Here is a 25,344-nt window from a genome sequence, read left to right as displayed (position 1 = left end):
GTGGGGCTGACCCACACACACTCCCTCACTTTGACCTCTTAAATGACACTCATTCATTTTTTTGTAGCAATAGAGCCTCCGATTCCCACAATTCTCTGGATAATCAAAATAAATGAGTCACTCATGTAAAGGGGATTATTATGGGGAGTTGTCAAATTATGGAATCATGTAAACAGTACTGGCAATACTCTGATTGTTGTGCACGTGTAAATGTAGCTATTGTGCGATGTTGAAATAGAGCAGCAGCCATGCTCAGTCGACTTTCCCTGGATAAATAAAGGTTAAAAAACCTGTGAGAGTTAATCAAATAAGCAGCTAGAGATTGTTTTTTTTGTTTTTTTTGCTGGAAAAGAGCATGCACGCTCAGTCAAATTTCCCTAGATAAACAAAGGATAAAAAGTGACCCCTGTATGCGCAGTGGTCATATTGTAAGTTCACCTCTCTATGTCATATACTTTATGCATGGTAACCCGCAGCCCACTGCCACCGTGGTGCGGCCTTAAATCTTTCATATGAACTTCACATCTTAAATACCCGGAAGCCGAGTCTCGGGTATGGGCTGTGACATTGATATTTAAATGCCAAACGGTGCGGCGTATGTGCAGGGATACATCTGTGAGAAGGCTGACATTTCTGAGGAGGAGAGAGGAGGTAAAGAGAGAGATGAGAGGAGGAGAGAGGAGGTAAAGAGAGAGATGAGAGGAGGAGAGAGGATGTAAAGAGAGAGATGAGAGGAAGAGAGCTAACCTGTCTGCTGCCTGCTTGCTACAGCGAGACTGATGATGTGATGAGGAGGCTGTCGTCACTGGCTCTCTGCACATGGACTGACGTGGGTGTGTGTGTGTGTGTGTGTGTGTGTGTGAGCATGTATATGCATGGGGTGAGGCTGAGTGGACGAAGTGTGTCTGCATATGTATTTCAGTGAGTTTTATGTGTGTGTGTGTCTGCATGTGCAGGGGGATGGGGCTGCATGGATGAAGTGCTGGTATGTGTGTATGTGTGTTTCAGCGTGGGAGCATGTGTGTGTACAGTGTGTGGATGCGAGAGAATGTGTATGCCTGCATGTGTGTGAGTGTGTGTGAGTGACTAAGAGGGCTGGTCATGTGACAGACAGCAGTAGAAATAGAGGTCATCAGTTATGGAAGTCACGCATGTCACATCTGAGTGACTGAGGAACACACACTCAGTATTGGAACTACACAGCTGAAAGATTCCCTCCCCCTAAGCACCCCCTGCAATTTTCTTTGGAGAAAAAAAATAAATAAAACTTAGGATACAGAATGAATATAACAAGGCTAATTTCTATATGAAAATAAGAGAAGTTTATTATTCTTTGCAAAAAAAAAAAAAGATCCCACTGACCTCTGCTAAAGTGTGGCGTGATCGGTTGCTCTGTTCATTATGTATCGGAAAGAGTTTTGTTGTGAGAGTCAAAGAGATTAGGATAATTTAGCTATAGGTGCTCAATTAAGTTGCTTAGCTGTGGACTGTGGTGTGTCAAGAGATAGACCGATTTGTCATTTCTTTAAAACGAGGAAGGGTGGACAATGGCAAGGTGGTGAGGCCTATAACCTTATCGCTACGGAGGAAGAGGAAGGTGATGTCGGAAGAGGGACCCGAAGTCTAAGAGAGGGACTCGGAGATTGAGGAAAATTCTCCAACTGAAAATGAAAGTGTGGGGGAAACCTGTACGCTAGCCCTGCAAGCAATCCCACCACTGGCCCTGTGGATTTAAGTCAAGGTGAAGGACCAAGGCGTCCTCAACTAAAGTTGTACCCCACTCGACCATTTGGCTCTCAGCAAAGTCACGGCAGATGCAGCTTTCTGTTATGCATCTTGGCATAAACAAGCTATGGAAGCTATGGATTGGACATTGAACCACAAAAACAGGCGGATCGTTCCTCTGTGACTAGTGAGTAGAGTACACATTTTTTTGGTCGTCGATTTTAAGTGACTAGTTATTATCAGCAGTGAGTGGGCCAATCATAACAGTGTGATCATGTGAGAAGTACCATCTACACAGTGAGTTTCCTCAGTTGCTTGCTTTTAGACCATTGGCAATGAGTCGAGTCAGAGCTCGATTTAGTTTTGCTCCGCCCTTGCACCTTAACTGTCCAGCACAGTCCACTGTACAGTCCTGTCAGTGGTGTGCCCTCTGTATAGGCTGGTTGTTGTGTAGCAAAACTGGCTGTTATGTAGCACTGTCTATATAAATGGTTCTATTGCTTTTTACTATAGCACATACTGTATGATGAATGGATGTGCCTGTGTATGTGGCACTGTTTGTTTACATGACTAATACAGTGATTAATTTGTCTGATATAGCACATTTTTAAATCTTTTGTGTAACTTCTGACTATACAAACACTTGATTTGCCATCTAAAACTGTGTGCATAGCTGCATAGCCTTGTGTCTAACAGGACTCGGTGTTATATCATATACAGTCTAATAGGCATAGGTCTAAATACACAGTCAATCTTCAGCTCATTGATAATGTTGGGTTGGGGATTTGGCTCCCAATGGAAAAACAGTGGCCCTCCTTGTGTAGCAGTATAGCCTAATTCACACCCTAGTCTATTGTATTGTTATTATTATTATTATTATTATTATTATTATGTATATATTATTATCTAGACTTAGGCTATCATTTTGCACCGATGTTCAACAACCATACAGGGAGAAATCTATTATAGAAGAGGTAGAGATACTAATTTCTCCACTGACAGTAGCCTCAATAGACCAGAATGCAATTTTCTCAACACTCACTCCACTATCACTCTCTCCACCTATACATAAAACCCACAGCTGAATGCAACAAGTTCCCTCCCCTTCTCTGGAGGTTGTTTAAAGACATTCTGGGAAATGTAGAAAAACTAACTGAAGTAGAAGTAGACAAGGCAGGTTGAGGGTAATTGGGGACACCTAAAAAGTAAATTACAACAGTTCATCACAAAATACCTACTGGAATGCACCGACCCTCACAGACTGATGATACATAACAGTGTATCTAAGGAGGGATTTTTTTCTTCAACCTGAATTGGTTCTAATGTACCATTTTGAACAGATTGCAAGCAAGTGCAAGCATAGTGTAAAATGCATGTCTGCTCTTGGAAGGACGTGGCTTACAAAATGACCCCATCCCGCTCCTTTGTGCGATCGTCTCCCTCCGCAGGCTCTCTGCAGAACTGCACGCACTCGTTCCCTCTCCTCTTCCTCGCCCCAATTCCCAACACAACCAGAGAAGGAGATGAGAGGAGGGGGAAGAGGAGGGGGAAGAGGAGGAGGAGGAGGAGGAGGTTAGGTTTGCGTGACAAACAGCAGTCCAGAACCACATGTCCGTGTCTTTGCCCTGCGAGGTGAATTGGGTTTGTGCTCTAGCTTCTTCCGCTGGGTGATTCTGTCCTCTCTCCATCCCTGTTCCATTTCTCCGTCCCCGTGGCCCATGGACGGCCTGTTCTTGTCCACCGTCACACACACACAAGCACTTAGACACAAAGTCACAGAAGAAGAAGGAGAAGAAGAGGGGAGGGGATATCTTAGGAAAACAGAGTGCATAGTTTGTTACGATGGAGGGAGCTTGAGCACTTTGGTTGTCAAAAGAAAAGAGAAGATACGGGTGGAAAACTGAGGCTGGCCAAACTTTCTCTCTCTCTCTCTCTCTCTCTCTCTCTGTCTCTCTCTCTCTCCCTCTCCAACATTGCTGAGCTGACAGACCTTATCCGGCGCTATTTCGAGAATCCACGGCAACCTCCCAGCCGATTCAGTCTGCGCATGGAAGTCGTGCCTCCAGTGTTATCACAACGCTCGGTCACGGCATCAAAGAAAACACAAAAAAAACAGGGGGGAAAGAGGAGGGAGGTTTAGAGAGGAAAAGGACGGGGCGAGAGAAATAAAGATGCGGCTCGCTCGGAGCTCGAGGAGCCGCACGTGGGAGTGGAGGCTGCGACTTTGAAGCGTTGGCATTGATGTGTGCTTCGTTTGATGCTCGCGAACGTTGGCGACTCCACGCGCGTGATTTCCTTCATTCATGTCTGTGCGCGCGGGGGTTCGGGCCCTGCGTCTCCTAATAGCAATGCTCTCCTATAGCTCGCCCGGCAGATGAGCGCGTGGGCGTCGACGGAGCCTGTTTACGCAGCTCCGCGAGCGACAACAGCTGGTTTTCCCACACGACCTGAGAAACACACACCATCACAACGCAGGGCTTGTCATTCAAAACACTGGAGCATCCTCAATCCAGTGCTTTTGTCAGTGTCAGTGCAGTTTGTGTCATGTGTAGGCAAAGTTTCAGTTGTACCTGCTCTAATCTGCTCTTCCCTCTCCTCCTTTCTCCTTGCTGCCTCTTCTCATTGGATCATGACCCTCTTCCTTGTTTCCGTCATTTGCTACACAGGTAAATACATTTCCTTTTTCATGTTGGGTGGAGAGAAAACTATGTATTGCTGTGTATTCGGAACGCCAAGCTGACGAAGAAAACGTCCCCTCGAGCCATGCATGTCACTGTGGCTTGGTTCACGTCTTCTACAAAAGAACAACAGCGTGAAAAAGTGCCATTCATTCCGGTTTTACACCTGGTGAATAAGAAGTGAATGTGTGTGTGTGTGTGTGTGTGTGTGGGTGCTACGGTGAGCAGGCAGGGCCAAAAAGAAAAGAAGGGCAAGGTGTGAAATGATTCACTTACGTTGAATGATTCACTGCATCAGATTTGGCTTAGCTACTCAGTCCATCCATCCCTTGCTTGTGAGAAGTGTTGTTTCTCACACACTCACACACACACACACACACACACACAGTCAGACAGTGCTTATCTCTCATCATACCCATGAAAACACATGCACACGATCAGACTAAAGCCTCACCTTGCTGAGGCTGCTCAGTAGCTCTTGCAGCTAGCCAACAGAAGCCCCGTGGAGACACTTTAATTTGGGAAATGGAGTGCAGCGGGCTCCGCATCTCATTACTGTCTTAGCTTGAAGTGGGGTGGGAACGGGGGCTCCGCTTCCTCATCCAATATCAAGTACAGTTTTACCCTTTTAACACCACTGAGCCAAGCGGAACCAAACCAAGCCGAGCTATTACTGTCCGGGCCTGTTTATGCAGCCGCAGACACGCAGCGGTAAATAAACCTGGGCTGTAATGGCAGGTAGGATCCGGAAAAAGATGAGGAGGAAGCGGCCAGTTCAGTGAAAGGAACTGCACTGTATTATTTCCACAATTACACAAATCCATACACTACTGAATACATGAAGACTTGCTGTCAAAACCCATTTCACGTAGATTTGCGTACACTACCAGTCAAAAGTTTGGACACACACATTTTTCTTTATTTTTACTATTTTCCACATTTTAGAATAATAGTAAAGACATCAAAGCTGTGAAATAACACAAATGGAATTATGCAGTGACCAAAAACCTAAAAGTGTTAAACAAATCAAAACTATCTTATATTCTAGATTCTTTAAAGTAGCCGCCCTTTGCCTTGATGGAAAGGCAAAGGCTTTGGAAAGAAATTCCTACAGAGGCATCAACTTCACTATTGATATTTCTCTAAGAAACAAATTTCAAGCATCTACGCATAAGCCTTCAGATCAAAATGGCCTTAAGGTAATGAAAAACATAGTACATTCAATCAGGTATGTCCAAACTTTTGACTGGTAGTGTAAATTATACAGTTTACATTTACATTACATTGCAACCACTTGTTGAATTGACTAAACCTGAATGATTAGAATAAGCAAGATAGTTTCATAATAGTTCCACTTTATTCTCCTAAACCTATCACTCAGATCATCGGATCCATCAGATCCGCCCCAGTTCAGATCCAGATGAAGCACGCTGTGTAAATCCAAGATGGAGGGGGTTAACATCTGGCTGGAGGAATACAGGAGCAGCAACTGTCGCTCCTTTCCCGAACATTTTCCCCATGCTATACAATAGCTGGGGCTGTGAAATGTCACACAGCTAAAGGTTATTTCCTGCTTCATTACTGCCCAGGGAGCAACAGTGACGCCTCTGTTCTGACTGAACAAGTGCCAGTGGTCAGTGGGCCAAGGACAGTGTTGGTCCAAGATAAGCCATGAGGGATGCTAAGTGTTGGAATGCTTCGTGGCAGTAGGCAGTGTGTAGCGAGATTAGAGAGGGTCCCGGTTGTGGAAGAGAAAGGGGAGTTGCATACACACACTTATGCACACACACTTGCACGGAGACACATGCATCCATTCACTCGCTTATCTTCTCACTTACACAATCACTCACCGTCTCGATTACGCGCTTGCTCATTTACTCACAAATGCACACACACACACACACATCCGCATACACACACATACCCACACACTATCAGTGGAAGCTCCGATGAGTTTAGAGTCACTTTTCCTTCGCACACTCACAACTAAAAAATGACGTCAACAACACCACCTATAACACCGCCACACACACACACACATACATGACTACACACAAACCCCAGCACATGCGTCACACACCCGGCCCACGTCAGAGAATGACCGGCCATTATCAGCGCGCCGATTTATTCGGATCCGGGTTGTACATTCATGATTGGAAGTGCCAGCTGCATCCAGCTCCTCGCAGCCCCGTTGTGAGCGATTGTGTTAGCCGCTGTAATTTGCTTCTCTGATAGGGTGTTGCTTCCTGGAGAGCGGCCGATATGGATTGTGTTTTCCAGGGCAGTTCAGTTCCTGGGAGGACACTTCATTCTGATTGCAGACACCAAGGCCTCCTGATGGCTAGTTTCTAATGATGGTAGAGGATATTCAGCAGATGCGCGCAGACAGCATCATTTCTTGCCTGAAACTCAAGCCTGAGGTCCAGCAGGAAAGATAGATATACACTGAATGTACAAAATATTAGGGACCCTTCTCTTTTCATGACGTACGCTGATTAGGTGAATCCAGGTAAAAGCCATTATCCCTTATTGATTTCCCTTATTACATCTATACCAATCACAAAGGAGGAGATGTAGATAAAGCTTAAAAATCCTTCTCCAACTCACCTGCTTCTCCTTGAGACAATTGAGATGTGGATTGTGCAAAAAGTAGAAATCACAGGCTCCATCTTACATGAGGTGTGTGGAACTGAAATTAAAGTGAATGCTTTATTGATCCCAGAGGGGAAATTATTTTTTTGCCACTGGAAAACATGAAAAATACAATAACAGTTGTAACAACAACAACCATGTAACAATGAGAAATGAGTTTAGACTGAGCAAAATCATTGTAGTATATAACTGCAGTGAAAAGGGTTTCCTAAAGTGGTCAGCGGACCATCTGGGCAGAGCAATTTGATTACTGAAAATGGTCTCACAGTCCCTGAATGCATTACATGACAGGTGGTCCATGTTGTCCGCGACACTGCATGTTTTCCTCTTTAACATCCTCCCCATCAACACCTCCAGGGAATCTAGGGTTACAGTGATGGAGCCGTCAATTTGCTCAGTTTGATCAATAGGAAACGTGAATTTTATGTTAGATACTCAATTTCACACTACATATTCAGGATATGTGTGGAAACCAGAGTCCTGTCTGTGTCTGTTTTGACATGGCCTCTGTGTCTACTGTAGGAATATCTGCAGTTATTGTGTTTCTCCTGTTGTGTGACTCTGCCATCTAGTGGCCAAATGAAGTAACACATTTGACAGAGACAAACTGAAACATAATCATAAATATTTCACCTCAGGAAAATGATTATATTTCATATGTAATATATAGACTAGGTTGAGCATAAGCATAATGTCAGATTGTGCTAGTTGCTGAATATGGAATTGAAGATCATCAGTGTTATGTACCTATATTAACACAGATTACCTCACCTCTTTTCACCTGAAGAAGAATCTAGATTATTGATATGGAACAGTGATCTAAGCTCTTTCAGTTGAAGCAAAAGCCTTACAGAAGCCTCATACACATCCATGCAAGGGCACTTCCACTGTCTTAAGTAAGTAATAATCACTTTTGCCCAGCAGATGGCGTTATGGAACAAGAAGTCCATTCAGTATCCATAAATCCAACCTACACTCTTCCAGCTCCTGTAACATTAAGTCATCATTACTCACCTCCTCTTTCCTATACCTTCACTACTGCACATAGCGCTCTACTCATATCTCTTCCAATATATTACAACATCTTTCAAGCAGTGATTAGGCCGACCCATTGATCTTGGCGAAGAGATGTTTCGCTTAGGAAGCTGCGATAATTTCCGAGGCCATTCCTCTTGATACCTCCACCGGCGGAATATGAATTGGCTCTCCAGCGGAGGGCAAATCAAAGCTATAAATCACAAGTCATTAGTGTCAGAGGAGTGCTTTAGACTTCATCATGGTCCTTATCAGGTTAAAAGCGCCAGCCAGTGTCAATAAGATGAAAACAGATGATTTTCTGCTCCATTCGTCTCCATTTAGGAGCACTATATTTACCGCCTGCAGAAATTGCTGCTCCTGAGCCGCAAAGGTGCTTTCACAGATGGACGTTACTTGACTGTGTTGCATGTGAGCGACGCTCTCACACTGATATGGTGCTAATGCTATTTTAGGCCTTGGCAGCTGAGATTTACCACACTCCCCTTTTTTGGCAGAAGGGAAATGGAAGATGATGTGTCAGAGTCTCGACAGGTAGTCATCCGGTGTGCATGTGTCCGCTTGTTTTCTGAAGGTTGGTGTTTGAAGTGTGTTTGCCCCCGTGTGTGTGTGTGTGTGTCTGTGTGTGCACTGTCAGGAGGCCAATTAAGGCGCGTGATCAAGTGGAGGTCTCCGTTGGTTCGCGGCGACAGGCCAGAAGACGTAGTGCTCTGTGTCCACATCGGGGCAGGATGGATGGTGTGTTTGGGGACGGTGTGTGTTCTCTCAGTAAAACACAGGCGGGACAGCTTTCATTTCCATCCGTCACCTCCTGCCATGATGGCTTGCCCTTTAGGGAAGCAGGCCGTCTCTGCACCGCTTTAATGAGTTTTGTGGGGGGGGATTGGGCTGCACACAAACTTTCTCAAGTTGCTAACTAATCTGTTTTTGCTCTGCAGCAATATGTGTAATGTCCCAGCATGATTATTTCATCAATCCAGACTTTTTTGGAGACTTTATTGAACAAGATTTGTCGTATTGTTATGCTGTATATTGTGGATTTATTCTCATACTGAAGTCATATGATCTTTGTTCCAACACTGGGTCTCATCCAATACTCGGGCCATCCAAAATATTACTTGTGCTCAGTTTCAGGCCTTTTCTTCATTATCTCAGAACTTTAACCTTATTTCCTTTGGCCCTTTATTGGATTACCTAATGAGTTTCAGAGGCAGAGAGCAAAACTGCGGCGGAAAAAAGGCATTTTGAGTCCCAAAAGCAAGGTTTGTTTTATCTGTGAGCAGCAGCAGTGTTCTTCATGAGGCTGGGGGCGGTAATGAGAAAGTTATGAGATTGTTCTCCCCCCCCCCCTCCCTTGCGCTGCCGGGAAAGACTGATGAGCCTGAACTTGCAAATAAAGTAAAAACAATCAGGGGAGAAAGTGGGAGGGAAAGAGACACACACACACACACACACACTGAATAAAAAGAGATGTGTTCGTACGCTCACGGAAGATTGATCGTGTCAATATCCACTTCATTTCTGCTGTGCAAGGTCTCGCCTTAGACACCCTCCCTCATGCTTAGACCTCTGCTAAAGTAAAGAAACTCCTTTTTCATGTTCCTTAGGTTGGACTCTTTCCTCATCAAATTTTGAAATAATGGGATTACCCCATTAACTTGTTAAAAATGATTGCTATAAAATGGTTTTTGATAAGCACAGGACCAAATCTGAATCAGATTTTTAAAAATGTCCCAAAACAAAGGTCATATGATATTCCCCACTGGCAATTGAATTCCTGTACTGAATGACTGCATGAGCTTTTCCCCCTTAATTAAGTTGGTAATGGCTTGTTGCGCATGTTTAATAATAAATCTAATGTTTCAGAAAGGGCCTCTTGATGATAGATTACAGTCTTGACTTTCCTTCATTTTTTAGCTTCGGGAGAGACTTCTTCTCGGTTCACCTCGCCAAGATGGAGCGGGACATCAGGGCTTCGATTTAGGCTAGAGTTTTTGACTTTGATGTGTCCCACTTGACATGAATAATCATCCAAGGCCGTGACTAACAGATCCTCAGATCCTCTGTTGTATTGTAATTGTTTACTTTTTAAATACCCGCCCCCCCGCCTTCCTCTATGGTATTAATTCTGCTCGACACTCCTGCATTAAAGAGGCATCAGCCACCCACACGGATCTCTGCAGGCTGACAGGGGTGTGTGTGTTTGTGTGTGTGTGGATATGTGAGGAGGAGGCGGTGCTCATTAGACCTTCAAAATGACTCCTGTCAACCTGTCAGCCAACCCACATCACTATAGATATTCCTAGAGCTGTCATAGTTGGCTGTTGGCAGCGTTGTCGTACAGCAGGTTAATGTGTGTTAGAGTAGTTTTTTTTTTACTGTGTTACTGGTGTTACTGGTGATTTTGACTGGTATAGCAGCTTGGTGGATGGCTCATTTGTTGCAGTTGATAAGGAAACACGAGCAATCACATTGTAGCCCGTTTACCGGGATGTGTAATTCCAGCCTGTCGGACTGCAGCAGCATCCCTCAGATCCCCACAGCGAGGTGAAAGAGTCAAGCTGCAGTCGAGCTCCCTGCGATTCTCAGCAGGGTGACGGCGCTGAGCCTCAGAAGCTGAGGAGAGGTTATGGATGCAGCGGTACCCAGGGCCACTTTACTACTGACAACACTCAGCGCAGCAGGCCTCGGGCTTCCCTGGGGTACCAATACTCTACATGGCTGATGTAATGTTTGATTTGGTCTTTTTTTATGTTTTAACTGTGGATGCTGTTTGCTGACAGAAATCCCCCTTAAGGATCAACTTTTTCTGACTTTTTGAACTTTTGAACATCAACCCTCACAGCGAGGAAGAAGTACTCTCAAACTAACTTGGAGACTGTGACTGCCTTGTGAGGTTAAACTTTTAATAAAATAAAAAAAAAAGTAGTTCTCGTTAAGTGAAGTGAATTCACCAGTTTCTTCTCTAATGTGTGGTTACCAGGCCATCCGGAAAAAGCTGCACAACCTTCAAATAAGACTGGAGAGCCAACTAGCAACAATGAGACGTGGGCGTTTTCATGTTGAAACTGCAGATGCGTGACTCAGCCATTATGTATGATTTTTAGATTGGCTTTTTTTATCATCCAGAAACATCAAAATAGCCGCTTCATGTAGGAGTGTTTATTATACCGCTTAAAAAACATGCCATTTGGTGCTGAAAAATGCTTTTTTTGAGTAGAGTACAGCCCAAGAGGAGAAGGTAGTATATTAATATATAATATGCTAGTGTAGAAAATACCACACTTCACCTCTGGATATGGCCAGTCAATGCATGCACATGAATAACTATACTGAAAATAATGATTGACAGCTCATACGGCTGAATCAGCATGTTTCTGTGGAACTGCTGACTATACGACAGCAGACACGACAGAGACCGGCAAAAGCCACATGCTTGAAATGCAGAGTTAGTTTGCTCTGAGATGATTGAAAACCTATGTTCTGGATTCCTCCAGCCCTCTCCTCACACTGGTTTTGATTAGTTCCCTGATGAACCCTTCAGTGCATTCTGGGATCAGCTCTGTCTGTGTTATTTTATGTATGAGTAAACAAATAACTGTGACCGACGGTGATGTTTGAGGGGATGAATGTAAGTGTGACGTATGGTGGGACCGACCCACTGAGGAACATTTGTATTTTGATATTGAAGAAGAGCCGTTTCTCTCTCGTAACAGAATATGGTTTTGCCCTCAGTGAAACATGATGTTGCATCTTATTCAATATTAAGGTGGCAGTTTGTTTTTGTTTTGTGTTCTGCTTTTATCCAATGCTCTCATGGGTGCATTTCCACAAAGTACCAGCATACATTATGGAGTTAGTTTACAGACCAGCAATGTGTGCACTCTACACTGTGTGCCACCAGGTTGGGTTGCTTTACGGCCCAAAGGAAGATTGCTTTACGGCACAAAACAGCAAGAGGACCGCTGTTGTTACAGTGCAAATGGGGCAAGTTATGGGCAATGTGGTCTTAATTTTGACAAACACCAGCTAACAATACCACTGGTGTGAGATGGAGGCTACCAATAATCTCCACCATGGTCTCATTTGTTTACTGTAATTATACCAAGGTATCACAATTAATTTGACAATGATATACTGATGTTTAAAAATGCTTTTATCTTCATAGTTGATCCCAATATCTGAATTTGTGCATTCATCAAATGTCCAGGATATCCAGCATTTCTAAAATTATAAATGTCATTGGTTTTACCTTGAATTCTCCTTGACATTCATCAGAGAGAGCCTTCCTGCATGCAGAGGTAGAGGCTTTAAGGGGATCAAGAGTCCTGGAGTTGGGGTTAGGTACAGCATGGGGAGCCACACCGGGATCACAGTTCCCCAGGTCAGGGAAGCAGGATCTTCTCCCCTGGTATCCGCTGTCAGGAATCACAGTAGTGGGATGTAGAGCTCAGTCACCCACTGGTGGAAACCTCTGCTACCCTTCTTGCACCGGAGAGCTCAGAAGAAGCACTCTATAGGGTTTTTCCCCTGTCAAGAAGACTATCTTTATCTCAGCTATGCAGTAGAATATGATTTTTTTTTCTCCAAATGACAACCTACTGCCAAAACCTCCTCTTTTGAAACTAACTTCCAAGGGGGAATGTCAAGGGGTGTTTCGGCTTCCTGTGTAGCTCGGGTGAAAACAACTAGACTGTTAAGAGTATTTGGAATTTCCCGGGGGGTGACAAGCGATACCTTAAGTTATAGCTCTGCCTCTAAAACTGAAATGTATCAGCTTCCTTCTTTTTCTTTTTTCTTTAACTACTGTGGATGTCTTACACAACCCACTTTTGAAATCTTGCAGATCAAAAATCTGAATAATGACCCCTTTGATTGCATCATCCACCCTTAGACAGGAGGAAAACGCACAGCAGCCAAAGCGACTCAATGAATCAGTGCTTCAAAATGACCGCATAAGACAACAAGGCAGCGCTGGGATAAAAACCACGCTGTCTTTGTTGTCAGTATAAGAGACGGACTCAAAGGACTAGAACATGAAAGATGCATGTCAGCTGGAGTGTCGGAGAGAGTGAGATACAGACGAAAGATAAAGAGCTGTGGAGGAAGTGGGTTTACTTTAAAGCTGCACTAGGCGAGATTTACATGTAAATATACGCCCGCATTTTAACATAAAATACAGATGTGTTCCTCATCAGCTTAAATCACAAAGTGGGACTGCAGTAGAGTTGAGACCCTGTAGATTCACCATATTTTAGATTGTGGGTTTGGGTATGGTCACTTCTCTGCCCAAAGGAAGTGATGAATTGAAACTTAAAGTCACACTGAAATGAAAATGGCTTTTTCACATTTTTGTTTTTGCTCATTCTAACCATCTAACCAATTTATGCCAAAAACAAAATGATGTTATTGTATTTTTATATCAGAATATTATTACTTTTAGTTCCTGAAAAATGGAAAATCTTTAGGAGGCATACATAAAAATTCCAACCAATAACAGCATCACATATTTTTGAACAATCCCGCCCCTCTGCCCCTCCCAGCAAATTAAACTGCCTTTCTCTCCCTAACCGATCTCCCATTGGGTTACACTTTTGAATCATCCCACCCTGCATTATGTCCCGCCCCAATATCCTGTTTCAACAAGAAATGCATCACATTAAGGAAGCAAGATGCCCTCAAAATGCCGTTTCATAGTGACTTTAAGAGCAGAAAACAGCAATGAGTAGCGCTCTGTCCAGAGAAAACTGGACTCACCACAGTTAGATCTTTCGCCTCTCTCATCCCTTTGGTATAAAGCATCACAGACTGACCAGGCTGGTAAATATGAGCGTGCTGTGTGCAGTATACTGACATCACCTTACATGATTTATGGGCTTTGAAGTCTGCAAAATTCAAACCGTTACCTCTCACTGCCATTTGGACCCGCCAGCGTATGAAGTTGCCTAGTGCAGCTTTAATGTGTGTGACCGTGCACATGCATACCTATGTGTCACACTGTGCTGCTGAGCTGTGCTTTCACAAACCTATATGTGCATATATATTATACAGTATGTGATGCTAAGATGCTTCTCTCCAAATCCACCCCATGCCTCCACCTCGTGTCCTGCCTTCTTATTCTCCCATCCCAGCCCCATGCCTCCTATCCCATCTTCCCACTGCATTGACTGTGTGTTCTGTAGCTGTGACTCGCCCCCCCTGGGCGCTCTGATATCTATCCTGCCTCCCACCAGGGCAACTCCACGCCTCTCTCTCTCAAATCAGCAGGACTCTGCAGGGGGGAAGAGAGGGCAATTGAGAGATCTGCCGCTAATTATTTTCTTTGTCAGAAAGATTGGAGCAATAACTGCTGGTGCGGAGCGGCTTTTTCTCCGAACGCATACGCGTACATAGGCAGATGCTTGTGGGAACTGGAACTTTCATTTTCAGATGTGATGACTGGAAAGCAATATTAGCAACACTAATTATAGATCGGTGCTATCTTGGTAATTATGGGAGTCATGTTTAATTGAGGAAAATAGAGGCAGACAAGTGACTAAATCATTGACTAAGACTAATTCAAAAAGTACATTTAATTTAATTTGAATTAGTGGCTACTTTTAGAAATGGGCTTGCTCGCACAGTATTTAAAAAAACATCAAAATGAGAATCACTTAAATCGCCAAGCACGTTCACATGTGACAGGAATTTATCCCTGTGGGTTGGCGCATATGAGTCACATTAGTTATCAGCCAACATACACATAGATGTAAACATAAGATTCCGCAAATACCACAGAAGAAGTGGCTGTGCGACGTGAATCCCGGCTCTCTCTCTCTCGCAGCGGTCTGTGACACCTGCCAAGCTGCGAATGCAAATATGAGGCGAAGCTATTTTAAATGGCTGCCACATCGCTGTCAGAGCGGCTTTACCCTTGAAAGGTATGCTGAAGATCTGTCCCCCCCCCCACTCCTCCCCCCCTTTCTCCTCCACCAGTGGTTTGTTCCTTGTGTCACATCCTATCGACTGGACGAGGTCACGCACATTCACGTAGACGCTCGGACACACACACACACACACACACACACACACACACACACACACACACACACTGTACCCTTGCCAACGGAGCTGTAATGCTGCGGTGGTGACAGGAGCGGGGTGACGTCTATCACGGCTGCCCGCCCACACATGACTGTTGACTCGATCAATATGCCTCGGCTGCCGCCCTGCTTCAGACCTCCGTTTCCCAGAAGCCTCTTTGTTGGTGGGACTCATGACCTTTACTGACACCTGCGGAACCTGTGGGTGTGTTACATTGGAAGCCGGCTTGATACCTTAGCTAGCAGAGGCTAAAAACCAGCCAGTCAAGTGACTCACTATTTGGGTGTCTGTCTGGATTTTGGTGAAAACTCACAGCATTTGGGTGCAGTCCACAAATTGTCAGGGCGAAAAAAAAGCACAACTCAATTGTTTTTTTTATGGTGCCGAATGGAATTAGTGTTCTAATTATAGGCGTTGAGCAGTTACAGAATGTACTTTAGGGACTAATTTGAGAGAAAAGGAGCAAATAGGTTGAAATAACACTTCTTGTTGATGGTGATAACAGCCGGTGGAGTTTGGTGCAGAGCATGGCAGCAGGGAAAGGCCCAATTAGGCAGTGACAAGTCTGATTATGGAAGGTGGCAGTGCTGCAGCCTGGAGGGGCCTGTCAGCTAGAGACAACCATCATACAGGAAGATACATGGAGAATAAGGAAGAACCATAAGGTGTCTTCACAGAACTTTATTTTTTGAGCATTATTTTTACAATCCGAACACCAAAACCCTGTTCTTCATTGGTTTGTTCTAGGTAGGCCTTAAAGAATGGCCTATTTCTTTGCCGTATTGTGGTACCAAGGGAGCCTATCCTTGACACTCATAGATCCCTGTCTCCTCCTGTAATCTGGCTCTTCTCCGCTTCACACCCAGTGGATGAGAGAGTGCAGATTTGCCAGTTGCTTCAACTGACACTTGAGCTCTTTGGGGAGCTCTATATAAGTGTGACGTGACAATCCAGCCTCAGCGCCTTAAAGGGCCTCGTCTCTAGTCAGCTTGTTAAGACTGTGTGTGTGACATTGTGTGCCAGGCATGGTGACAACAGAGTATGCTAATGCTAACATGCCTCTATCTCCCCTGAGTGTCCCCACTCCTGCAGTCCCACAGCGATCTATCATGCGCTGCATATCAAATGTGTAGCGCAGCAGCTAGTCTAAGCAGGGAGGAGTTGCCTCCGGAGCTGTGCTATTTGCGGTAATAGCAACTCTTGATAGGTTCAAGTGGAATGCATTCATTAGCATTGGTTGCTTTCCGTATTACTTATGTATGGTGCATATAAGGTATATTCAATCATTGTATTAGCTACATTATTGATCTTCTTTGGAATGCATTTAATGATACATGCCATAGAAACAGGTCCCACCAACTAATTTATGAATATTCATAAACATTTATTGTTGTGGAAGCCTATGGATTAAATAGTCCCTCTAATTTTATGTTATCAGTACTGCATACATACAAAGCTGCTGCAGCCTGTAAATGAGAGTAACCATGCAAATTCAAGCAGAGGGAACAATCTTCCTCCAGCAGCCGCGACATTCATACAAGCAATAAGCATGGCTTTCAAGACGTGGTTCTCCTCTCGCATAACGTTTAGCTTAAAAAACGCTCCTCGGATCAAATATTTCCCTCCAGCTTCATCCCTGTTGACAGTTTGGGTTTCAAATGTGTGTTTTTCCATTGCATGACAGGACAGACTCTCTCCCACATAAATGTTAGCGTAGTTCCCAGAATAATTGCTTTCTGTCATCTCGGTTGTCCCCTTTGGGAGATTGTGTATGAGTATTTTATGTAACCGAATAATTGGACTATTCTGTTGTGTTCACTGCCAAAAGACTTGGTTCAAATGATGTTGTTACGTTGGTGCAATATGATGTGCATTTTTTCTTAAACATGGAAGAGTTTTGTTCAAATCCACAAAAGCCTCTCCGTTTCTTTAATGTCAGGCAAGACCAGCATTGTTGCATGGTGGTTTTGCCTCTATAGCATTTTGCAGATCAACTTGAATTAGGCAAAACCTCATATGTATGCAATGAATGTCACTGTTTGCTGTTCCTTGTTTGCGGCTCCTTTGCAGTGGTTGTTTGCCCAAAGAAGCTTGCAGCAAAATGCTATATCACAAGCTTAGGATATGTGTAACCATGCATGCAGATTTGAACATCCACACACGCACACTTAGGCATATAAACACACACACACACGCAGAGTAAATGATAATGTGTGACTTGCATACATGTCTTTAGTTTACTACAGCACTGACATTACTCATGCACAGTACAGTACTCTCATGGTCTCATCATTATTGCTGTTGGCTCGTGTGTTTTATGGGTGGTCGCTCCACAGCTGGGGATTTAATGAGGAACTCTTATCTGTCTTTAACAAGACTTCTTAAAGCATTGTCACACATTCCTACCTAATTGCATATTAGCTTCGCTCTATAGTAACACGCAGATGCCTCTCAAATCCTAATACTCTGGTACTATCTGATATGTGTCAAAGCCCGGAGCTGGCCTCGCAGATGAGGACCACAGAACGATCAAACACGGGCTTTCAAAACCAAAAATCAATTTGTTTGAGCTCTTTGATTGATGAAACGGGTCTGAGTGTATATTTCTTCTTAAGGGATTTGAATAGAGCGAGGGATGCATTTGAGGAGACATGCAGGCATGCGTGAAAACACATAAACACACACACACATACGCACACACTCTCACTCAGGTGTTGGTTTAATGAGCACAGCTTCTGCCTTTGCACAAACTGTCTCAGTGGGGCCAAATGAATAAAGGGCTTCAGTCCTTTGATGAAAAATTGATTAGAAATATTTTTTAAATACCCTACTTTGATCAAAACTTCATTTTTATTATTTAATTTGTACAACAATAACCTGTTAATTAATTTATATTAATTAATTCTTTCTTTTACAGCACAATAGTATTGGTCTCATGACTCAAATGTAATTTAACTGGTTCGGCAGCTTTGGCGACGTGCAAAGACAAAAGAATAATGTTGATCAGAGCTGGAGAAAACACAAAGAGGATTGAGAGCTGCAGCCAATGAGCTCGCAGGAGCCTAAGCCATGCCCACTGCACATCTGTACGATGACGTCAGAGTCCAGCGCTCTGCAGAGCAGAGGCGAGTCCCTGTGTGTGTGACCGCTGAACAGGATGGATGGCTTAGTAGCCCACTGACTGCCCTGCAGGACCCCGCACGTCCACGGCCCGCCTCTGTAGCAAAAGCCACAGCGGGTGAAAAGGACGCGGAGCAACAGAAAAGTAAAATGGAGCGCGTCCCAGTGTGCAGCAAAGCCTGCCGTTCAAAGGGGGGAAGAGAAAAGCAGTTTGGCTCCCACTGGCAGACTCTTCTGCTTTTATCTGGAGTCTGTCATTCCTCTGAAACTCAGCCTCTTTTAGAATGATCCCCCACTGCACCTCTAATTTGTACCAATCTAAACTTGATTATAGTAATTTTCTTTTTTTAAACTGAATATCGTTATTACTGCCTGTCTGTCAAATTGGACACTGTGAACATATTGTATGATTTAAGGTTAGAATCTAATTACTGATTTTTTTTCTTAAATATACTACATATAATATAACACATCCCTAATGGTTGAGACAAGTGATAGCAACTGTTCCTGTTATATATGATAGAGACAAGGCTGAGCATGTCTATTGATGGGACCGAGGCTGCCGCCGCTGCCCTCAGGACATGTCCCGCTGTGCTGTGCCCAAGTCTTATCAACCAATCACATGCCTGGACTGCCAGGCCCCATCTGGAGCGTCTCTGCCCAGCTCTCCCCTGGCACCGTCCTGCGTAGACCGGGGCACATCGCTTCCACTTCCCAGCATGCATCTCTCTCTAAGTGACAAAAAACAGAAACATCCAAACGGGTTCTTTGCCAACTGCGAGTTTCCACTACTGTCTAATGTGAAGTCATTGCTGCTTAATTCGGGTACTTATGAATCTCAATGTCATTAAGACACAATAGACTCCCTATTAAGATGTGTTTCTTAGGTTTTATAGGCTGACAACCAAAGCCAGACCACTGCATCTGTAATTATCCCAATCTTATTATTCCTGGTGTCTGAGACCATCTCATTTGACGCCTTCTTATCACACATTTGAGGTCAGACCCAAAGTGATATTGCAGTGCAGTGTGAAGAGTGAGCTTGAGGAGCAGTCTGCAATAGCTTTGGCTCAGTATGCAGTTGCATGCTCCTGGGTCAGGAGTTGAACCTCAGGTCAGGCTGGTTAACAGGATTTGCTGTGGCGCAATTGGCAATACTGTTAACCTTTTATGTCAAGAGCAAATTCTTTGAAGTCCTCCAGAACCTAAATCCCTCCAAAGAGTGCGAGGCTACAGCAGCGATCCCAACCCACTCCACTTAATCAAGCTTGCTGAACTGTGTCGAACATCCTAAAATCAGGCCGCAGCATGCATTGCTTGGGTTGTTACTGGCAGCGATTAAACTAGATTTGAGTTTTGAATGACCTGTTGAATACTTTGATCTCGGATCCAATTAGCACAGTCTGCTTTATCAAGGTCCTAAATGTTGCTAATATGGCTACTAGCACACAGTTTAAAGAGACAAAGAAAACAATTTCATTTTCAATAGTACAAGTCTTTTCAATTGACTCCTGGTGGCATGGGCTGAGAATTGGATTAAACCATTCAGCAAATGTGGATTACTCTCATGAAAAGGCCACTTGATGAGAGAAAATTGGATGAAAACTGGAAAGACGTCCCTCCTCTGTAAAACCGGGAGCGCTTCGCTTCATATAAAATTGCCGATAAAAGCTGCCTCTGGTCAATGCGTTCATCTTAAATTGGTCGAAGCAGTTCTATTTTATGGAGAACTCAAAGTGCATCCGAAAAAAATAAAAATCAATATACGTCATGGGAACATGGCAGTTCTCTGGAAATGGTTCTAAAGCAGGATCCGGTGAAAGGGGATGGAAATGTTTCAGAGACGGCTCGATAATGGATGCTGGCTTGAGATGGCTGAGTGAAAAGAAGCGATGGCGCTTCTTCATGTTCTAGAAAGCCTGCTTGTTGTGTGAAGCGACTGAACGGGAACATTTTAGTTTGCGTCTTCTAAAGTAAGCAATAAGCTCAGTACTGCTGAGTTCGTGACCCCAGGTTTTTTTTGAAGGGGAGTTCATGCTTGCACACACATACACACAAACACATGCACTTATGATGCTTTAAAGAAGGGTGCTACCTGTCTATAAGAGACTAACTATTAAGCATTAAGACCAAAATGTGCATTAAAATCAGTTCAGGTTAAGGGCTTCCCACAAGCAGTGTAGTATTGATCAATTACATAATAAATATGTAATCAAACAAACTGCATCATATCCATCATAGGTGGAGGAAACTGACTGGAACATATCTGATTTTTAATAAAATTCCAGTACTGGCTCTAACCCTAGTTATTACTGTGAAACTTCTCTTCTCCTTGTTAAAATGTGTATCTTTCATTCAGATGTCTTTCATTTTGTTATATTTGTCTCTGCAACCGACTCGTGTAGTTTGCATTTTTCCTTTTTAAACTGCCAAGAGCAGTGAATTCTGCCAATCAAATACCAGAATAATATCATCTTCTTCCCTTTGAGAGAACAGACAAGGCCGTCTCACATATTTTTTTAGACAGTGATAACCTCTCATCCTATTCCAGAGAGAAAATTGGCAACATTAAGGTATACAAGCATCCTTCTCTCCCTTCAATCAATACACACACTGCAAGAAACAGCCATCATAACAAGCCATTTAATCCAGTATAGTGTTTCTCTCTAAATCTCTTAAAACAAGTGAAAGAAATCAATGGGGGTGAGGTAATCTTACTTGTTTAAGATGCAAATCATTTTATATCAAGAATTTGCTTGAATCAAGTGTTATTTTTTTTTTTTTATAACAGTGGATTGATCTGCCTTATGGTGCTTTGTGTCAAGACATTCACACTTGAAACAATTGACCCTGCATTAGAAACAAGTGGAATTATCACACCCAATTTATCTATTTTGTTTTCACTTGCTTCAAGAAGAAGATTTAAGAGTGAGCATGAGACTAAAAGACTTTGTTCAGATGGATATTTTTTGCAGTGTACACGCAGAGCCAGGGCGCCTCTGCCGCTGAGGCACCCAATATGGTGTTGGCTGTGCCGGGGCTGTGATGCTCTGACTGATTATTGGTGAAGCCAGCGGAGGAGGGAGGCGATAATCGCTGCGCACAGACGGAGCCATCCGAGCCGCTGTCAGAGCTGCCTACAGCGGGCGTGAGGCGACCATGGAGCCGCTGTCTCTCCCCGGGTTCCCCTCTCCAGGCCAGCCGATAGGAAGACAGAGAGAATAACCACCCGGGAGAGAGAAACCAGACAGTTGTTCATTTGCGTTATTGTTGTTATCTTTTTCACTTTTTTATTTTTTTTATTTTTTTTTTTTTGGCGTTGCGCGTCTTACCGGAGCGCTCTACCATCCGATGCCGGGAGCGCAGCGCTGTGTCCGCGGTTGCTCCAAGGTCTCGTCTCCGCCTGGGATCTTTCAGATGCTTTAGAGTTTCTCCTACACGCGCGCTACGTTTGGCCGATAAACAGCGGATCACTTTTGGATTTTTTTTCTCCCCATTCTCCCCAAAAGGGATTATTATGATTTTCTCCGACATGAGTACGGGGACCAACTCCCCAAAGGTGCACCCACCAAACGGGACAAGGTTTTACACATTCCAGGCAAGTGTGGCTTTCTACCTTCTTTTAGCAGATGCTGCCGTCGTGAGCTGTGTTGTTGTTTCTTTTATAACATCGCATGGTTTATTTTTGCTCTTATGTAAATTCCAAATTGTCAGCGAGTGGTCTTGGTGTTGGAGGTGCGCACAATCGGCTAGTGTTGAAAAAGCTTGGTGTGTGCGTGACATGGATGGGGTATTGTCGCAAATTCAGAAGTGTCCACACGTGTAATATTGGCTGCAAGGCAAATTAACACCTATTTGTCTTGGGTGTATCCCTATATGTGTGTCAAAGCTTTTAAACTGACTCCTCCACACTTTCATATCAGCTCCATCATCATTTTTCTGAGGCTTTGTATTGCAGTCCACGCCTACTGTTTATGCATTACATGTAGCCAGACTGGACTCCAGTAAATCCTCAGGAGTACAGTACAGTATGCAGCACTCACACTCTATAGTCAGTATATTGTCCATAGGGACTCCATTTTTCTTACAATCCATTATTGGAGAAGAATGCCTATGTTTCATGCTCCGGCTTATTAAATAAAACATCTGAGACTGGAGTCAGGAGTAACTGGAATCCAGAGTTCATCATCTAGCTACTGTATAATGATGGGAAATTATTCATGCATCGCCCGCTGCATCTCATCCCCGATATTCAATATTTGAATTGGGCAATGATTCTATATTCTCTCGGTTTTTAGAAGAGAGCAATGTGTTTTTAAGGGCAGATGTGCACAGCGCCCTATATTGATTACTGTACACATATTCCAGCTCTGTCCAAAGCCCATGCATGGCAATGAAGCAGTGTCAGTGGCTATTGATCGAGTGTGTTTCTTGTAACTAAGCCAGCTCTCTCTGTTTTACTGGGGAAGGAGAGAAGGAGGGAAGGAAATGTTTGTGAGAGTGAGAATCCTTCCCTGTGATTTCTTCATTCTTCGCGGCAGCCTTCGAGAAGCTGCCACGCACTTTTGTTGCGCTCGCGTTGTGCAAGGTGGAGAAAAAGGTGATGATGGTTGAAATTTCGCTTCCAGGTGCAGTCAGCATGTTTTCATAGGCCACTGCTTTACTGACGCTGACTGGGAAGGTGGTTGGGGAGGGGGGGGGGGGGAAACTCCCACATGGTGCTTTTCAAGTGAGCTGAAGTGCTAATGGGAGCTGTGTTTTTTAAAGCTGCACTATAGGCAGGATTTTATGTAGAAATACACCTGTCTCATCAGCCTAAATCACAAAGTGGGGGCTGCAGTAGAGAAGAGTGTCCCATTCGCACTAATTGAGCCCGTGTAGAGTTGCCTTACTATGGACACTTCTCCACCTACAGGCAGTGACAAATCAGAACTTAAGACTGAAATCCAAACTGTCTCCTAAACAGCAGCGAGTCAGCAGTAAGCTGGACATTAGATCTTTTGCCTCTCTCATCCCTTTGGTATCTTTTGGTATAAAGCATCACAGATCAGTCAGGTTGGTTAACATGATAACATCATGTCACATGATTTCTGGGCATTGAAGGTCAAATTTTTCAAACGGCTACCTTTTCCTTCATTATCCTGTAGTCATATCTTGCTGTTGTGACTGATACATTGCAAACACTGGCTTGTACAGTAGTTTAGAGATACACACACTTTTCTGTGCCTGCCTTGTCACCTCTAGGATAAACATACTGTTCATTGACCAGGGCAGAATTATGTCATCTTTTCATATTTGTCTTGGTCTTGCAGTGCTGTTATAGTAAACCAGAAAGAAAGACCAGGGGGCGCAAAAGCCCACATAAAGCCCAGTATTATTATCTCTCTCTCTCTCTCTCTCTGTCTCTCACTCTTAAATCATGACATCCAATATCTTGTTCATCTGCCCTCTAACCCCTCAGCCACTGTTACTTTCACATCTGAAGAATTTCCCCTTAACAGCGTTTGTCTGGGGCCTCGTAAACCTCAACTTTGGCTCTTCATGTCAAATCATTAGCAAAGAAAGGCTCCCTGAGGGTTTCTACCTTCTGGAAGACTCCCTCTGATATCACAGAATCAAAGGCGTCCCAGCTTGTAGATTACAGTCCCTGAAAAGCCTGATAAAAAGGAGTTGAAGGGAACTTAGTATTGTATTGTACTGCCAGAATACACCTAAATCCCACCTCTTTTACTTCTGTCCTTGAGGTAATATCAGACCTGACATGCTTGGGTAGGTAAAAGCATGCACTGCTCCAGATAAGTGCTTTCTCTTTAACAGTATAACAAAACAAGGATGTTAAGGGTATTTGAACAAGGTTCTTCTTCTTAGATTGTTTACCGGCTCCTAATGATATTCATTATTTTCTCGGAATGGTCTCCCTAGTTTGCAATTATAAATCGGCCGGGGCAAGTTGAATTAAATTGCAAAGTAGGTGCCTTTTGAAGCCTCGCGGCTCTATCAGGGTGATGGAGTTACACAATTCTTTTAGTATTCCCAGCTAGATGCAAACATACAGTATATCCACAAGTCAATATGAGAGTTTGCTTTGTCATGGAGCTGTGTATCTTAACACATACTGTATCTGCACTCAATCTCTCAATCGCATTCCCAGACTCAACCTATGTCTCCTTAAAGACGTTTAGAGGCAGTTGAAGTGGCACAGGCACATCGACTGCAGACCTGATGAGAATAAAATGGCACTTCCCTCTTTGCCCAACGGTAGTTTTGTAATTAACCATTGGTCGGAGAATGATGGATGACACAGAAATTGACCGAGACACAAAGAAATCCTGTGATTATAGTGATACAATTCCTTCGCCTTGTCATTGGCTCTGAATGCAATGAGGCCAGTGTTGGTAGGTTTTGTCTGCCTGTGTTTATGTGTATTTGTTGATATTGGAGTGACGCCCAGTGAGATTCCTTCAATGAGACAAGGTCCACTGGCGGTACTGTGAACCCACTGGACCATATTAGTGGCTTCACAGCAGACTGTTAGTCATGGGCCTCTTTGATGCGAGACAAGTGCTGTTTGTGGGGAACATGAAATAAGCTCTGTGAGATATGTCGGACACCACAGCTAGTAACTTTAAAGCAGAAAATGTCAACGTAATGTTGTCAAGCGACGCTTTTCAGAGCTGTTCCATTGAGAATGAATTTGAGGCCAACAGTGCGGACAATATGTCTGCTCCGTTGGTGATTTTTCAGTGAGATGGATGTGGTTTTGGGGGTCTGCGCTGTTATGAAATAAGCACACTTGAGTGTAAGAGCTCAAACAAGCAGAATCCACTATTGCAAATCAGCCTCCCACACGGTCAGACTGTGTCGCTTGTTGATATCACAAAACTCTCTTGATTCTTTTAATAGCTGTCTTTGGGGATATTTTCCATTCCAAATAGTAATTAATTGGTCCAGAATCAAAGAAACATTCAATTTCAGTTTTATTGTGGATTTTCCCTTTGTTAGACTATTTGCTGCCTTGTTCCTGTCCTTGTATTCGCTGTCCCATTGTTAG

At 43.7% G+C, this 25,344-nt stretch overlaps 1 protein-coding gene across 3 annotated transcripts in view; it reads left to right on the top strand.

Annotated features, from left to right (window-relative positions):
* Positions 1-25,344, top strand: part of ppfia2 (PTPRF interacting protein alpha 2) — a 137,085-nt gene that overhangs the window by 23,085 nt on the left and 88,656 nt on the right. For 2 of the 3 annotated variants that reach the window (XM_071512201.1, XM_071512196.1), the window contains exon 1: positions 21,811-21,891. The exons of the other annotated variant lie outside the window; for it this stretch is intronic. In XM_071512201.1, coding sequence (XP_071368302.1) covers positions 21,811-21,891 — 81 coding nt within the window. Of the gene's footprint in view, positions 1-21,810; positions 21,892-25,344 lie in introns of those variants that run through there. 3 annotated transcript variants of the gene reach the window in all.

The sequence above is a fragment of the Centroberyx affinis genome, unplaced genomic scaffold (genome assembly GCF_046629955.1).
Source record: "Centroberyx affinis isolate AG114_WGS23_722 - 3 ecotype Tasmania unplaced genomic scaffold, CSIRO-AGI_Caff_v1 ptg000277l_1, whole genome shotgun sequence".
NCBI lineage: Eukaryota > Metazoa > Chordata > Actinopteri > Beryciformes > Berycidae > Centroberyx > Centroberyx affinis.
Note: the sequence above shows the minus strand (reverse complement) of the source record. Positions and strands in the feature narration are given on the sequence as shown.